The following is a 16,750-nucleotide window of genomic DNA, read 5'->3' as shown; positions in this document are numbered from 1 at the left end:
GCTCAGCTATGAAACAAAATTTTTTAAAAAAGGTTCTTTTCTATCTAAAATATTATAAAAGCTTCAAAATGACTAGACATATCTAACTAAGAAGTCTTAAAAAATCAGCTCTGTTAGGAATTTAATGACAACTCGTCCATAACCTTTTTCATTGAGAAATTCTAGAAAATCCTTCAAACTCTACAAGCAAACAACAGTCTTTACCTTACTAGCAGAAATTTAGAAAGAATTAAGTTACTTTGCCCTATTGGCAAAACTCAGGAAGCTTGGAAACTACCACTCCTCACCCCTATGAAATGCAAGATGTAATTCATGGGAGATCTAATTCATCACAGCATTAAATACATTCACTGAGTGTTCTAAGCACTTAACAATGAGTTCTCTCTAGCCCTATGACAAGTAGCAGTTTATGTAATTTTAAAAGGATATCATGTAGTTTGTCATTTTTTTAGTGTAACTGAACCATGCATATGTGTTAAGACATAGCTTAAGTAAGATTACATAGATTCTCTAATTTAATCTACTCATCCATATCTTTTGGAAACAAATTATAAACAAATAAAGTTAAACTAATCAAAAAGAGAGAGAAAGTCTGTCCTCAAATCTTGAATTTTTGAAAGTAAATTATTACATAACTAGAGAGCTGGTGCATGAAATTTGTGCACTCAGGTGGGGGTGGGTTCCCCCAGCCTGGCCTGTGCCCTCCCACAGTGCGGGAGCCCCACAATTAATCACCCTAAAGAAGTAGGCCCCGCCCACCCATCTGGGGCTCCTTGATGGATTGCCCCAAAGAGGTAGGCCAGAGCCGGGGGGTCCCGCCTCTGCACTGTACACGCAGCATCAAGTCCGCGCCCAGCCGTGCGTGTCCACTGCGCATGCAGCCTCCTGGTGATGGATTGTTGCGGCATGAGGGCATCACAGCATGAGGGTGTCACAACCACATAGGCTTTGATTAGTATAGATACGAATTCCTTACACAATTACACTACAACACTAGTTTTCCTACAGGTTTGGCTAATTTGCTGGCAACTGGATAAGAACTTGTTTACAGACTACAAAATAATCCCATCACATTTACTTTTAGCTCCTATCATAAAAATACATTTTAATTGCCTGAAATTTCTTGCTGCATAGAAATTGAACCACTTGGGGGTGGGGGTCAATCAGAACCTACAGCCAGATGACAGTAATGTGTACTTTTTAAACAAGGTGAGACAAATTCTCAACAATCAAAATGTTACTGTTCACTCAATCCAACAAATTACTTTTTCTTTGGTTAGGATGTATCTAAATATTTTCCCTCTAACTTTAAACATGGAAGTTACTAGCCCTTTTGAAACTATAGACGTTAGATAAGCCAGACAACACAAATAACAAGTCCTTTCATTCACACACACACACACACACACACGCGCGCGCGCGCGCGCGCGCGCGCGCGCGCGCGCGCGCGCGCGCGCGCGCGCGCGCGCGCGCGCGCGCGCGCGCGCGCGCGCGCGCACACACAAACAAGTAGGTGAAAATCTGGCCTCTTGAGATTTCATCTGAGTATAAACTCGTTTCTTTAAATTGCAGAGTTAATACAGGAAGAAGAAAAAGACAAAAATCTACCAACTAGGCTGAGCTGCCATCCTCTCCATGTAGTCTCTGGCCATGTCTCGGGCTTCGATGTTCTCAGGATACAGCACACAGAACATCGCCAAGGCACCCAAGTTGTTGCCGTAAATTTCATTCCAGCGGGCACTAAAGTCCTTGGGATCCCAGGGGGGCAGGTACTCCAAGGGGCTGGACAGCATGGTGTGCACGGCCTCGGTGAGCCGGGCGGCGATGTGCTCGTGGGAGCTGGCGGCCCTGAGCTGGAGCTCCGCCACCTCCGCCCGGGAGAAGTACAGCATCGGGTGGCTGTCGTAGTTGGCGTTGGTGAAGGGGATCATGACTTCCGGGTTCTCGTCAGTGATGTAGGCGGACACGGAGCAGAGTAAAGCTATGAAAAACACACTGGGAGCCCCCCGTGTGTGAGTCCTCATCGTGGCATCAGATCTCCAAACCTCCAAGGCAGCCAAACCATCTTCGAAAGATACTGCAGGAGGAAAACAAGAAAAGAAGGACACATCAACCAAGGAAACACGGCAAAGTAGAAGCATAGGGCAGGTAGTGAACTCACTAGGAAAAGGTCCAAAGATTGAAAGTTTAGATATTTTTTAATACAACGAAATTTGAACTAGGAAGATATGTACTTACTGAAACCTAATAATTTAGAGTCAATTAATCAGCTATTTTTTTAAATATATTTTATTGATTTTTTACAGAGAGGAAGTGAGAGATATAGAAAGTCAGAAACATCGATGAGAGAGAAACATCGATCAGCTGCCTCCTGCACATCTCCCAGTGGGGATGTGCCCGCAACCCACGTACATGCCCCCGACCGGAATCGAACCTGGGACCCCTCAGTCGGCAAGCCGACGCTCTATCCACTGAGCCAAACCGGTTTTGGCAATTAATCAGCTATTTAATTAATTAGGTACGATACATCAGACATGTATACACTGTGGAAAACAGAACTTTGGACTTGGGAAAACAGTATAACACTTGCAGTAAGTAGGCATTCTTGTCACATTTTTGTCACGCTAAAAGTTTAGGCTTGATGGTTATTTTTTAGCCACTAATATGAAAACCACATTCACCAAAAGCTAGTGGTGAAATGCCATCTGGGAATCTGAATGGACATTAGGAAAAAATGGAAAATCCTGTCTTGCTTAGCAGGGCCTCCTTCACTCTGACCTCTCCCTAACATTCTATATTCTGAACTGGGGGTTAGGATCAATACATCTATAAGAATGCAAGCCGACAAACTATTACGAGTAAAGCTAAACACCCTCACTGCGCCCGCAGAAGGTGGGACAGAGAAGACAAAAGCAGGGAAAACGTCTGCTGGGCCCGCGCGACCCCGGGGCTGACAGCACGAGCATGAGCATGAGGGCAAGACCTGGCCGGGACTTGCTGGGACTGGAAGCTGACACGCCTTCATTCAGAAAACAAGATCCCAGAATCAAAAGGCTAGAATAACACATGGGCATTCTCCCCTTATTATTTGAAGCTACTGTCTACTTTTCCATTTTGCATATGGGATTTTGGTTTCATTCAGTAAGTCAGACATTTAAATGAAACTCACATATTTTAACTACTTAATTTCCTTAAAAGTCTTTTTTTTTTCCCAGTGGCAGCTTTGCTCACAGGTTAAAAGAATGTCTTTCAAATGTGGGAACATAAAAAAAAAGGAACCTCACCCTAGTCCTAGTCTATGTCTCACATCTGGGATAAAGCACACATTAAATCCCCTAGAGCAATGTCAGGGAATTCTTAAAATTCTTCAGAGGGGAAAGGTTATAGAAAGCAGATCAGTAAAAGACAGTTTTATGTAAATAATGAACAGTAGTTTTCAATTATTAAAGGGAAAAACTGATGGAGAAAAATCAACCTCCCCAGCTGAACATCAACTATTTTTCCAAGAAAAAACTGTCTCAGCACATTCAGAAGAAAGGAAACCAAGGATTTAACACACATCAGAGATCAATCCAGATTCCCAACTTGCTGGCTCTCCAAGAGAAGGGCAATGTGGCATCCCCTGTGGATGCTGCCGTAAGTCCTAGCATTCTTTATATTTCTGAATGTGCTTTAGACTTTCTGTACCGTAATGACATCAATGGCAGTGGTTTGGTAAAGCATTTTAGATTTACCTCAAGAGGAGAATTTGTGGTGAATTAAAAAAAAATCAGTATAGGCATGCTAAATAAAATATATAAAAGAGAAATAACTCTAGGACTCTGCCCATATTATGTCTAGCACCCAAAGCTTCAAGGCGGCTGTCTGGATCCTTCAAGGTCAGAGCCCTGGCCAAAAGAAATAATCGGCTGAGGTTGTCTAAGAAGGGGTGTGGTTCTCTGGCAACAGAGAGATGTGGCTGGGTCTGAAGTAATGCTGAGTCCCCACTGCCCCTCCCCCAACCCCGGGTTTATTTCTTGCTCTTTTCAGAGGACAATCATGCTAACAAATTTTTTAAAAGCCTGTATATATTAAATCCCCCAAAGTCTAAGATTGAATGCAGGCATCAATACAATGAACACTGTGGGGGCTTAGGTAGCCAGAGTGAGGATGGGTTAGAAGTTTCTCCTTTAACTGACTCTTACATGCATAGAACAGAAGATCTGTCTGTTACTGGTGTTTGAATGTGTACCTCAAGTTCTAGTAGGGGGTGACTTGGGTTATGGGGTGGGTGGAGTAATAGCTATGTGTAGACTAGAAATTCCCTATTTCAGACTCTCTACAAACATTCCCTAAAGGTGCTTAAGGCTGATTGGTTTTAAGCTTTTTTTCTTTCCTTAGGCATATAATCCCCTAGCCAGGTCCAGGGTCATTGACATAGTCAAGGCTGCTCCAGACAGTCCCTCACATACTCAGACTCATACTCTGAGCCCAGCCACTTCTGCCACATTGCTTCCCGTTGGGTAGGCTGTGCCCGAGTAGTGTTTAAACAAGGAGAGTTGCTTCTGAGGCACAGAACCTCATTAAGATGTTGTTTTGGGAATGATGCCATCTCAATATGCCAACTGAAGGTTCCCTAGTTATTGCTTCAAATTCATGTGAGGGTGTCAGGGCAGCAAGGCTGTGCGTTACCGCACATGTAAAAGGTTAATTCTTGTTGGAATTCCATGTGGGCTAAGGCAGAGCCCACAGAAATTCTGCAGAATGATCTTCGATGAAGACTGCCTGGGGAGAATAAAACCCACAGCATTCATCGCGGAATAAGTTGTGCGCTGCCCCCCTCATATCACACTCCACGTGCCCAGCCCCCAGTGCTCTCCCAGCTTTTAAGGCCCTTGTTGCTCTACCCAAAGAGCTAATTTCTGCTGTATCTAGCACGTAGCTGTATTGCGTTGGGTTGTTTTGGCTGTTTATTGCTGCGCCTCACAGAAGACAGGACCATAGCTTCCTCTTTGCATCGCAGGGCTAAGCACTGTGCCTGACACAGAAAAGGCAGCTCATAAACTCTGGCTGAACTGAGCTAACTCCCGGGCTTAGAGCTGGCAGGGTAGATATGATCGCTAAAATCAACAAGAAGAAACCTTAGTTCCTCTTATTTGAAGCCAACCCAAGTTTAGAATTTTTCAGAAAAAAGTCTGCTAGGAAACCCACAGAGGGAAACATAAGATCTAGAAACTCCTACAGCCTAAAAAGTATTGTGTTTTTTCCCCCCCAAAAAAAGAAAGAAAGGAAAAAAATTAAACCTAACTAAAGTCTAACTCAAACTTGCTTTAGTCTGATAACCTACAGGGAAACCTAATTCCCATCTACCAGCTTAAGTTGATCTAGAAAATTCCATCCAAAAGCCCTTATCTGCAGTCTTTGGGTTTCCCCTTTGACCTCTACCCTGGCATCCTGTGGACCCACTCTGTAAAGAGAAGAGCTAAAATTAGATGAAAGGAACATTCCTCAAGATAATTTTAGGTGGACTACAGATGGACTGGTCTTATGCTAATTTGACCTACTTATTTCATTAGGAAAAACTATAGCACAACAAACGTGAAATTTCAACAGACATATAAAGTTCTTATTTCTGATATGTTTAAGTATTAAAAGTTTGTGGTCTGTGTTGTGTGTGTGTGTGTGTTTTTTTTTTAAGTAAATGGATAAGGCAAAATTTGTTGAAGGTGATGACCTAATGACTGAACTCTGGGAGGTACTGGGAATGCTGAGTGAAACAATGGCCATTAAAGGCAAATGAGTTTACCAGAATGGCCAACTCCCCCTACCACAACACACACACACACACACACACACACACACACACACACACACACACTCTCTCTCCCCTGGACAAAGCATTCTGTACTTTCAGATGTCTGTGGGTGATCTCTCAAGGCATTTTCCACCTCGTTCATTGCGTTGCAGACGAGCAGAGCCAACTCACTTAAATCTTTAAGTTGCACTTGGCCCAGCTCAAGAAAGAGCATGGCATTTTCAATATGGCAAAAGCACAGGTGACCTCCGCAGCCGACTCTAATAATACAGTTTACCCATAATTCAGTTCTCAGGATGTTTCTGAAAGACTCCATTAGGCCCCATTTCCTCCAAGAGTCATTCCTCTTCTCCTCCACTACAATAGGCTAGCTTTCCCAATCCAGTTTTCTTTCCCATTCTTTTGTCTCCCTCTACAAAGCTCAGAGAGCAAAGCATTCCCTAATTTAGACCTAATTAATTAATAGAATATAGTCCTTTAAGAATTAACCTGTCACTACAAAATAATTCAGATAGCAATTTGGTCATCTATCCACAATAATCCTAGTTTGGCATTTTGCTTCGGCCAAGCCAAAGGCTATAACAAGCATTTAACAAGATGTCCAAATCTTAAGCAGGTCCTTACACAACAACAATAAACCTAAAATTATTTTGCTTTAGTTCTGGTTCCAACTGTCCACTGTAGCTATTATGATTTCTGACACAGAGAGAAATTTTTTTGTGAAATGCTTTTCACATATTTGATCTTTTATTTACAATAAGTTAATGTGGCAAAACAGTATTAAGAGTTACTACATGCTGTTATTCAGTATCTTAAACTTCAGAGGCAGAACTAGAACCCGAATTTCCTAAATCCTAAGCCAAGGTCCTTTCCTGTAACCAAATATTTAACAATTCAACAACATTTCTGCCATCCCTACGCAAGGAAAGCACAGAAAGAGTATGAAAGTGAAAAGAACTGAAAACTAGATTAGTCCATCAAATTTCAAAAATGAAGTGGGTTTCCAAGTGGTCTGGGATTGTTTAAAAATGAAAGCATAGTAGTACAAAAGTTCTTTCAATTCCTCTGGCTTTAGAAAATATAGAAAGTATTAAAACATAATTTAAAAAATTTTTAAATATAGAATGCATAAGAATGGAAGAGAGAAATCACCTTGTATAAAGTAAAACATATCCCAAGTTAAGATGGCTTAAAAACCCTTTTCTAATATTCGCCTAAACCCTTTACTAATATGTGCCAAAGTCTAACATAAAACGTGCTGAGTTGGGCACACATGAGTATAATCCCAGCTGTGCTACTACTTTTGTTTTGTTTTTAAATGTTTTTATTGATTTTTAGAGAAAAAGGAAGATAGAGGGAGAGATAGATAGAAACATCAATGAGAGAAACATCAATTGGCTGCCTTCTGCATGACCACCACAGGGGAATCCTACAACCAGGGCACGTGCCCTGCCCAGGAGTCGAACCTGCAACCTCTTGGTGCATGACCCTCAACCACTGAGCAACACTGGACAGGCTGTCTAATAGTTTTGATCAACTGACTCTGGTCTCAAAGTTTCTATTCTCTCATTCATAAAATGATTCCAACCTAAGAGGAAGATTAAGTACACTTATCATAGACCTTGATATGAAGCAAGAGTTCAATAAACATTTGTAATTTTTAATAAAAGGGAAGAAGTTTTAGAAATGTAAAATTGTACTAACCTACCCATAAAATATTTTCTTTGAAAGAAAAAGAATATTATAAGCAAGAGAATCAGAGATGTTAACAGACTAGGGCAAGGTCATGCCACTTGGAGACAGCTACAACTTGAACACAATACTCCTGACTCTTGAACACATCATTCACAGTAAGCTCAACACTCACTAGGAAGGAAAGCATACGACCCTTGAATATTTTCAAGTATTCGTTGGCGGTTTTGCCCCAGAAGAAAAGAGTAACAACAAAATAAACTATTGCTGTATCTGAGTTTGACTGTTTCCCATGGCCAGTGTACAAAAGGCGACTGCTTCTTGCTGTATTCTTTCAAAAGAAAGGCCAAGTGATATAAAGGGGCTGGGAAATATTACAATCTCTGGCTGTTTCCAAGTAATGAATTTATATTATGGAAGGGACGTGAGTACTTGGGGGACACCTGCTGCCCTTGCCAGAATTGATGAGCTAACCCAGCGGTCGGCAAACTCATTAGTCAACAGAGTCCAATATCAACAGTACAATGAGTGAAATTTCTTTTGAGAGCCAAATTTTTTAAACTTAGAACTATATAGGTAGGTACATTGTTATCAACTTAATTAGGGTACTCCTAAGCTGGCCTTTGCTAAAAACGTCCTCAATCTGATTGAGGTACGTTCCCAACCGACACCCCCCACTTCTTCTAACTCCACTTCTTCAAAATAGACTAGCCCAGGCTGAAAACCGACTTCTGCATGTGGGCCACAAAGTTTCAATCGCACTGTACGTGCGCACCCGCATGTGGTATTTTGTGGAGGAGCCACACTCAAGGGGCCAAAGAGCCGCATGTGGCTTGTCAACCACGGTTTGCTGACCACTGCGCTAACCTCAATCCAGGGTCTAGTCTTGTTTCAGTCGCTGTCATCAACACCTCAGCTGATCAGCCTAGGAGATGCTCTGCAATGTTAATAAAACTGAAACTCTACTCCCTCAAGATAAATAGAACCAAAATGTCTGCATTCATTTATGAGAAATACAATGATCATGCAGATTGGGAAATATTGTCGTAACACTGCACAGGAAGTAAAATTAGATAATTGCCTGGGGAACAGGAATCAGAACAAAGACAGTGGGAAGAGCCTTAGGCTTGGGGCAGCTTAACCAGTCAAGATCACCACCATAACTGCATTTGAACGGAAGCTGTACTGTCAGCATCTGGGATACCATTAAAAACAACATTTTAAAAATTAACTTGTAATGACATTTAGGAAAGAAGAGCAAATGTACATCCCTACAGCTCCTGCCACCACCCCCACCAAGCTCACCCAAGAGTAGCTGCTCCAGTTTGCCACCCCCAATGGATGGCCCAGGAATTAGTTACATGATTAGGACAGTCAAATGCCTCCCACCCATACCTATAAAACAATCCAACAGACGAGGCAGCTGAACGTCCCTGACATCATACCTTCTCCCCTGAAAAATGTGTAGACACCGTAGAAGTTAGCATCTACAACTCCTCCTTCCCTGTTCATGCTTTCATTGAAACCCAAGTTCCCTCCCTCTTTAAGCCTCCAATCTGGTTTTAGAAAAACTCTGATGGCCTGGGAACTCTATATATCCTAACAGAGATGCCCGTTTCCTTCTCTGATCTATTTTAGGATTTAACTCTCAGAGAAACCCTATTCCCAAGTATTTGAGAAACATCTTGCCATGGTCGTCTCATACATACTAACCTCACTGTTTCCGCATATTTTAACTAATAGAAGGTACACATTTTAAAAGTTCTCCTGGCTTTTCTATTTCAATTTTATTAAATGTATATTTAGAATAATTTTTTGAAAAGTAATTTTTTTAAATAGCAAAATAAACTTTGTTTTCTTGGTAAATTTTTGTAGTGAAATAAATCGAGCATTATTCTTAAATATGTCAAATCCTAAGAAAACATATGGTTTGGGTACTATACAATCATTCCCTAAAATTATACTCCCTGATGTGTAAAGTCTGTGGACTCGGCCAAAAAAAGAAAATTTTTTAAAACCAAGGGCTCTTAATCAAAATGAAAGTGCCTTTTACTGAGGGCTTATTGTTTCCTTACTTAAGGGTGAAATGAATTATATCTCCCTAAAAAGTCATTTCCAAACAAAAATCCACAATATGAAATTATACCAGACGGAACCCCCAAGAATTTACACACACTACTGAGGGAGTAATTATAACCCTGAACCCACACAGCAAAACCACACTGTATAATGATGGTGTTCATCACCTCCACACTCCACACTGAGAAACTGCGGGTTAGGTTTGTAAGTTTAAGTGCAGCTCTGTGCAGTCCAAGAACATTTCTACATTGAGCCCAAGGAAGTTTTCCTGCAGGTACCATACTGTCTTCTAAGACATCTGAAACTCATTTCTTTACTACATCAACAATGATAGTTGTATAACTTTCTCTTATGAGAAGAATAATGAATCTGAAGTAAGTTTAAAACGGCCATACATAGTTTCCGGTGTCAAGTCTGAAGGTTTGTTCCATCTCCCATTCACCAGAGACTACTTGAAGGAGTAATGTAGTGGATATCAAACTGGAGGCATTGAGTAGTAGAGCTTTGGCCTGATGCACACTGTTACAAAACTAAGAACCATTAAAGATCCAGCTTTTGAGAGAGTGATTGCCTAAGGAAATGTAGAAAGGAAGTTAAATCTGTATCATTTTCATGGAGCCAAAGAGAAAGCAGGGTAGAGGTGGGGAGTCTGCAAAGTCACTGATGCAACTACTGGAGTACTTAATTTTACTTTACAAGGGATGGGAGAAAATGAAATGGTTAGACTATCGAAGATATAAGTAAATTCTAGCTTATCGAGCAGTCTAACACTTGGGCATCTGATTCATACTTCCTTGTTACATATTTAATTGATTTTCCACATGGTGTTGGAGTACAATATCCTAAAGTATTTTCAGAATATTTTATTCTGATCTTTTTATCAGAATAATTTAATGTTAAGTATAACTATTTTTGGTATTCGCAATCTTTTCAAAAGTAGTATTTGAAGCATAGGTATTAACTTTTCCAATGTACTGATTTTCAGAATTAGAATATCAATCCCTATGTTGGGGGTAAGAATTTCTTATAAATATTAATTGATTCAGCTATGACTTTACCAGCTATTAAATATAGGAAATCTGCTAGTCAGAGAACACAAAGTAAACAAGAAAAACTATGCTCTGCCCTAAATACTAGTAACTATAGGATAAAAACATCAAGGAAACTGGCGTTTCTGAGGTTTTGGTGGTGGTGTTTTTAACTGCAGTATTTGCATTACTGTCTGGCATTAAAGTTAAAAGTTATGTCTCCCTTAGTCCAGAGCCATTTATTTAACTTACTGTGCCTAGCCCCAAAAGAAAATTAACAATCTTTGTTTTCAAATTTTTTCTACGCAGTAAGTAACCAAAGATATTCTGGAAGGGTCTGAGAAACCACCTATAGCTTTCTCAGCAAGAGCGTAAAGCATGAAAACACTCTTTTCTGGCATTACTGACAAAATAATAAAGCACAGAGAAGAAGATGCATAGAGATAATGAAGCCAATAGCTAAATATAACATCACAGTTTCAAATAACAGTTAAGCTAAACCATGAAATGCTTATGAAAACAAAAGTAAAACTTTTCTCCCTGCCATAGAGTCACGAGGGCAGATGGTGAGGTGGCTCAGAGGACGGGCACAGAGGCCAGAATGGCTTTTTTCACCACTGAATGGCTTCAAACAAGCTAACCCCGTAAGCCTCATCCCTCATTTAAAGGGAAGATAAAAATGGCATTTGTGTTATAGACTGGTTGGGAGATTAAATGAGATGACACCTACAAAACACCACTTTCTGCCAAGTGTTCCCTCAAAATACTAGTTAACCATCGTTCATCTCAGAACATGATTAGTGGTTGAGGGCACCAGCTGGAGCCAGACTTCCAGGGTTTGAATCCCAAGAACACGACATCCCTAGCTATGTCCCTGCTTTCTCCGCTGTAGAAGGTGAAATAGTAATACCTTCCTCACAGGGTTTCTGTGATCTTCAACTACCGGGGACACTTAAAGCCACACAAGGGAGCTTCGGACTTGCAGTGTTCAATGAGGGCTTGCAGAAGCATCATCACATTCTCAAGGAGAACCCCAAGGTCGTTCCCACCCAACGGAAGTGCACCATGCTACCAGGAGGAAGTGCTCATAAAAAACAGATCCAGTGTATTGTGCATTCACACCCTGGAAGACTCTCAAGAGACTAAAAATACCAAATATTTTGACAAACACAAAGTACTGATGCCAAGAGGTTTCTCCTTCTTCCTGCTCCACTGCACACTGACAACTTTCAAGATACATATTCCAAGGTACTGAACACATCGGAGGAGAAAAGTCTTCCAATCTAATACTATTTCTTCATTAACCAAATTTATAGACAGAGCTCAAACTCACTGATACACCACAAGGAGAGCATTCTCTCTGTCTACCCCCTCCCCACCTTCATCCCCACCCCTCGCCTTTACCATCCCCCCACCCTCCCTCCCTGAGATGGAGTATCAGTCTTCTCCTGCCTTTCGACTGGAACTTACACCAGGACTTCTCAGGCTCCATAGTCCCATGAGCCAATTCCTCCGCCTTAACGTCAGCTTCCAGGCTACCTTTCCTCTTTTCTACCTCTTTCCTGACGCCAGTCAATACCACATATTCCTCTGTTCTCCTAGTCCAATAGTTGCAAACTTCTGTGGGATGAGTCAAGACATCAATTACAGGTTTTTTAGACAAAGTACCACCAAACATGTTTAATCTCTTATATGCAATCTACTCCGGTTCATGCATTTATGAATTTAGCCAAAACTATATATTTTGGGTATGTCCTCATATCATCTCCTCCAGGATCAGGTCCTGTCAGTTCACCCCTGATGGTAATGACTCTAAGAAGCACTGATACTATCCATATTCAAGGCCCTACCATGCTGGACAGGAAAGGGTTAACACAGCAGGCCTATTGTGCAAACACTGCACATTTCTAAGATAGGCCTGCCTTCAGTACTGGCCCTAGTCTAACTCAGGGGAGCTGAGCTTAGAGCCCCTGTAATATTCTGCTTGTTTGGAGATTTTTGTTGTTGTTGTTTTGTTTCGTTTTTGTATAACTGAGGCCTTGAGCCATACGGTACCAGTTTGATCAGACAGTTTATACTAAATATGATTTATGATAAACTGCTATCTTTGCTGTGGGAGTCTAGGATTTGAAGTCAGTCACGCAGGCGCTGCATGGCCGCATCACTGAACTCCGTAAAAGCCCAGGACACCACGCTGGGGCTCTGCACGTGCTGTCGCAGTTGCTGTGCTTGGTTTCTCCCGGGCTTCGTCTGCCCTGTGCACCGTTCCCTCTGCTGACTTCCGTCTGTTCCCTGTGGTGGTATTAAACCTGACTGCAACAGTTTTTTGTGAATCCTTCTAGTGACTCACTGAGCCCAAAGGTGGAGTTGGGGACTTTGAGTTTCATTTTTAGTCCAATCATCTAAATTCCTGTTAGAATTATGAGACTCTTGCCCTAACTAACTCTTGTCCCATGAGAATAGAAAATGTGGTATTTTTCACCAAATCCTTCTCTTCACCCAATGTTTGTTATTTTTCTGACTTATACCCAGAAAAAAGATTCTGTCCAAGGACATTACTCTTGGAGCAAAATACACAGCGGAATGAATATGCTGGACTTACAAATTGCTTACAAGCTTTAGACATTATCTAAAAATGAAATACACAGATATGAGGCAAAAGACTTAGAAGCATTTCATGGGAAAGTAATTTGCTGGCATTAAACCTACATTTATAGCACATCTGACATAAAACAGGAAACTTATTTACTGGATGAGCACATACGGAGTGATGCTTTCAGAACTATACAGGAAGCTCTTTTTCGTTCATTCCTTATACTCCAGCATTCTTCCATTTTAATCTTCAAATGCCCACCAATGACAAATTTACTTTTTTTGCTGCCTTTCACATACATAAACATTTTTGTATATACTTTTTTTCTTACAGATCATAATTCTTTGGTATCAAAACCCCTGAGTACTTCCCAAACGTCCTCTTATGAATCATAAGAAAAACTCAGAACACCACAAATTTGGTTTGTAAAACAATGACACACAGACCCAAAGATGCAGGCACTGCCTTCTCAGACTTCCTCATTTCAGTTGCTGGCAACCAATCCTGCCAGCATATCATCCTCACATGCTCCCCAAACTGCCCCCCTTTCTCTTCCCTGCTCTGTCTCCATTTCCAAACCATCAGCGCATTCTGTTGACTCCATCCTCAAAAGACATCCAGAATCCAGCCAGGAACGACCTAAGCCACACCACACCATGTCTTGCCTGAATTACTGCAAGAGCATCAGCACTACCCTCTCTGCCTTCACCCTTTCCTCTCGCTAGTCATTCTCAACATCAGGGCCAGAGCCATCCTGCCCAATTATAATCCAGATTATATCACTGCTCTGTTTAAAACGCTCTGGTGGCTTCCCATCCGATTCAGAGTAAGAACCAAGGTGCTGACAATAGCTGTCAAGGCTCTACATGGTCTGGCCCTGTTACCTCTCTGCCTTCACGGCCCACAACTCTCCGTGTCTTTCCCTGTCCTTGCCCTGTGTGGCCTCCTTGCTTTTCTTGTACAGTGAGGAGTCCTCCCTCCTCAGCACCACTTGTGCTTGTCCTCCGAGACATCCACATGGCTTGCTCCCTCAGCCCGTTTAAGTATTTGCTTAAATGACACTTTCTCAGCGAGGCTAGCCAAGACCATCTTATTTAAATTACACCCTTACCATGCACAGACACCACCATTCCCTAACTCCCTCCTGGGTTATTTTTCTTCATAGTACTTATAACCTTCTTAATCTTATAATCTATTATGTAATTTACTCATGTCTGTGTGCTATACTGCTAACATTTCTTTTAGCTACAGAATTCAAAAGAAAAAGGATGCTTTAATGAGTTATTATTTCTTTGGTACCTATACCATTCCTGTTATTTTGTGCTAAAAACTTTATTGCATTGAGTTTCCATAGTCTATAAAGAGTTATTAGTCAGGAAAGAATTTCTGAGGAAAATGCTTTACTAGAATGCTGGAGACCATGCACTATGGGAAGAACAAAAGCATAAACTCTGAACTGCTGGCCACAGGTCCACAGGCCAAAAAACATGCTCCCACCAGACATATCCCAACTCAGCGCTTGAAACATGGCCAGATATTTAATGTCTACGTGCATGTTCAAGGTCACAAATGTTTAACTGGGAGTCTACACCCTTGTCTTGGTGAATCTGCCTGCCTTTCACTGTCTTTAACATCCTGCCCTGGGAGCGTTTGCCCCATTCGTTGCCTCTCCTAACCTAGGCCTCTCTCTCTATCCATCCTGCCCATTCCGCCCCATCTCTGCTGACAGCCAAATTCCACCTGGCTACTTCTTTTGGTCAAATCTGATGGAATTCTCTTCATCTATGCTGGAGGAAACTGCTTTCATACTAATTCTAAAATTTTTAAACTTTCTTCTCATGTCTTGTCCTAAATGAATGTAGCGACCAGAAGGCCTTCTGCCAGGCGATTCCTGAGTTAAATGGGGGCAGGAGAGGGAACCAGATGCCATTTAAGATCCTTCCAAGTTAAAGATTTGATGAAGTAATTTTGACTCTTTCAGTGACATCTTATCCTCTGTTGTGCTTTTCCACAGAGACCGAATTTTACTCTCCCCAACCCACACGCAAGACGGAGCCAGCCTCTTCAATTCCTGGGGCCACCCTGGTCCTCTGAGTGACTCTAGGATCGACTCTCCTGGCACTTTCCTCACTTAAAAATCACCATTTGTCTTTGTACCTTTTTTAATCTTTACAGGTAACTCATCATTTGGGGGTATTTCTAACTTCCTCAGTGACTTAGGCACCTCTATCCCATTCTACCTCAATCCTTAATTTACACTTGAGAGGCATCAGCTTCTATTTTAGCTTATAGCAGCATATCAACCACTTATTCATCTCCATTTGCCTCCTCAGAGAAATCCTTACCATTGATACTTCAGATTTTTGCCTCTTTCCAAAAGCATTCAATTCTTCCTTTATTACCTACACTTTGGGACAGTGATATAGCATCCAAATTTATAGAGAGGATTGAAATTTACCAGTGCAAGTATAATGTCCCTGAACTTATCTTTATCTCTGTATCTCCAATGCCAAATGGTGTTGTAGACCAGTTCCAGCATGTCATAATTTCAAGAGTTTCATCAAAAGGTTGATGAGACTTGGGGACTCAACAGGGTTGTCACACATGTAGTCACGTGCATCTGGGAATGGCTAAAGGCACTTCCCCAAACCTGAATAGGATACATTAAGTTGATTGTGGCTGCCAGACAGTTAAAGGGCATCTTAATCTACATGTTATTGCCTCCTACTGGCCAGACACTTTAACAGCCATAGGCTAATTCCCCCATTCTGACAATGTTTCTGTACATATACCCTTTGAAGTGTATCTCTCCGCCTTGCCTCAGGACAAATCGTGTTAATAAAAAGCATGGGGTCCTGAGGACCATGAGAGAACCTAAGACCTTAGACTTACGATCTTGGATCTTAGCTCCTTTAGCTAAGCTCCTCTGACCCCCAATGCCTTTCAAAATTATATTTCGTCTCCGGATTCTTTATTAGTCTCTGGATTCCTATGTCATTTACACACAGCCCCTTCTCCAGATTCCTGAACCCTTCTTGATGCTGGGACAAGAACCCCGGCAAAATGGAAAGAAGTCTCAGAGAATGCCATGTTGGAAAGAAGAAGAAACAGATCCTTTCAGGAGGCAGGGAGCACACCGCCATCCCAAGGCCCGCTGTGACATGTCCACTGCTGTGACTTTTGGGGGGATGGTTCAGGTCTAGGAAAACAGGAGATGGAAGGGCCTTGTTTCTCACATAAACCTACAGATTCCTCTTTTCTACAATCCTTTCAGCACACCCTGGTCAGAGTGTGGGATACTCAAAAGATCTGACTTTGAGTCTGTTGTGGGTTGAATTATGTCCTGCAAATATTCACATGTTGGAGTTCTGATATCTAATACCTCATAATGTGACCTGATGTAGAACCAAGGTCATAGTAGATATAATTAGTAAAGCCAAAGTCACTTGGAGTAGGATGGGCCCCTAATCCAATATGACAGATGTCTTTATAAAATGGGGAAATTTGGAGACACACACACACACACACACACACAGGAAGAATGTCATGTGAAGGAAGGGAGAG

The 16,750-nt window shown here is 41.6% G+C and overlaps 1 protein-coding gene across 4 annotated transcripts in view; it reads right to left on the bottom strand.

Annotated features, from left to right (window-relative positions):
- DSE (dermatan sulfate epimerase) overlaps nt 1–16,750 on the bottom strand; it is a 56,850-nt gene that overhangs the window by 28,509 nt on the left and 11,591 nt on the right. For 3 of the 4 annotated variants that reach the window (XM_015559527.1, XM_006756886.2, XM_015559528.1), the window contains one exon: nt 1,609–2,077. In XM_015559527.1, coding sequence (XP_015415013.1) covers nt 1,609–2,024 — 416 coding nt within the window. In that variant the 5' untranslated portion in view covers nt 2,025–2,077. Of the gene's footprint in view, nt 1–1,608; nt 2,078–16,750 lie in introns of those variants that run through there. The other variant, XM_006756889.2, reaches the window with a different exon arrangement.

Source organism: Myotis davidii, unplaced genomic scaffold, assembly GCF_000327345.1.
Source record: "Myotis davidii unplaced genomic scaffold, ASM32734v1 scaffold1534, whole genome shotgun sequence".
Lineage (NCBI taxonomy): Eukaryota > Metazoa > Chordata > Mammalia > Chiroptera > Vespertilionidae > Myotis > Myotis davidii.
The sequence above is the reverse complement of the archived record's forward strand: the minus strand, read 5'-3'. Positions and strand labels throughout refer to the sequence as shown.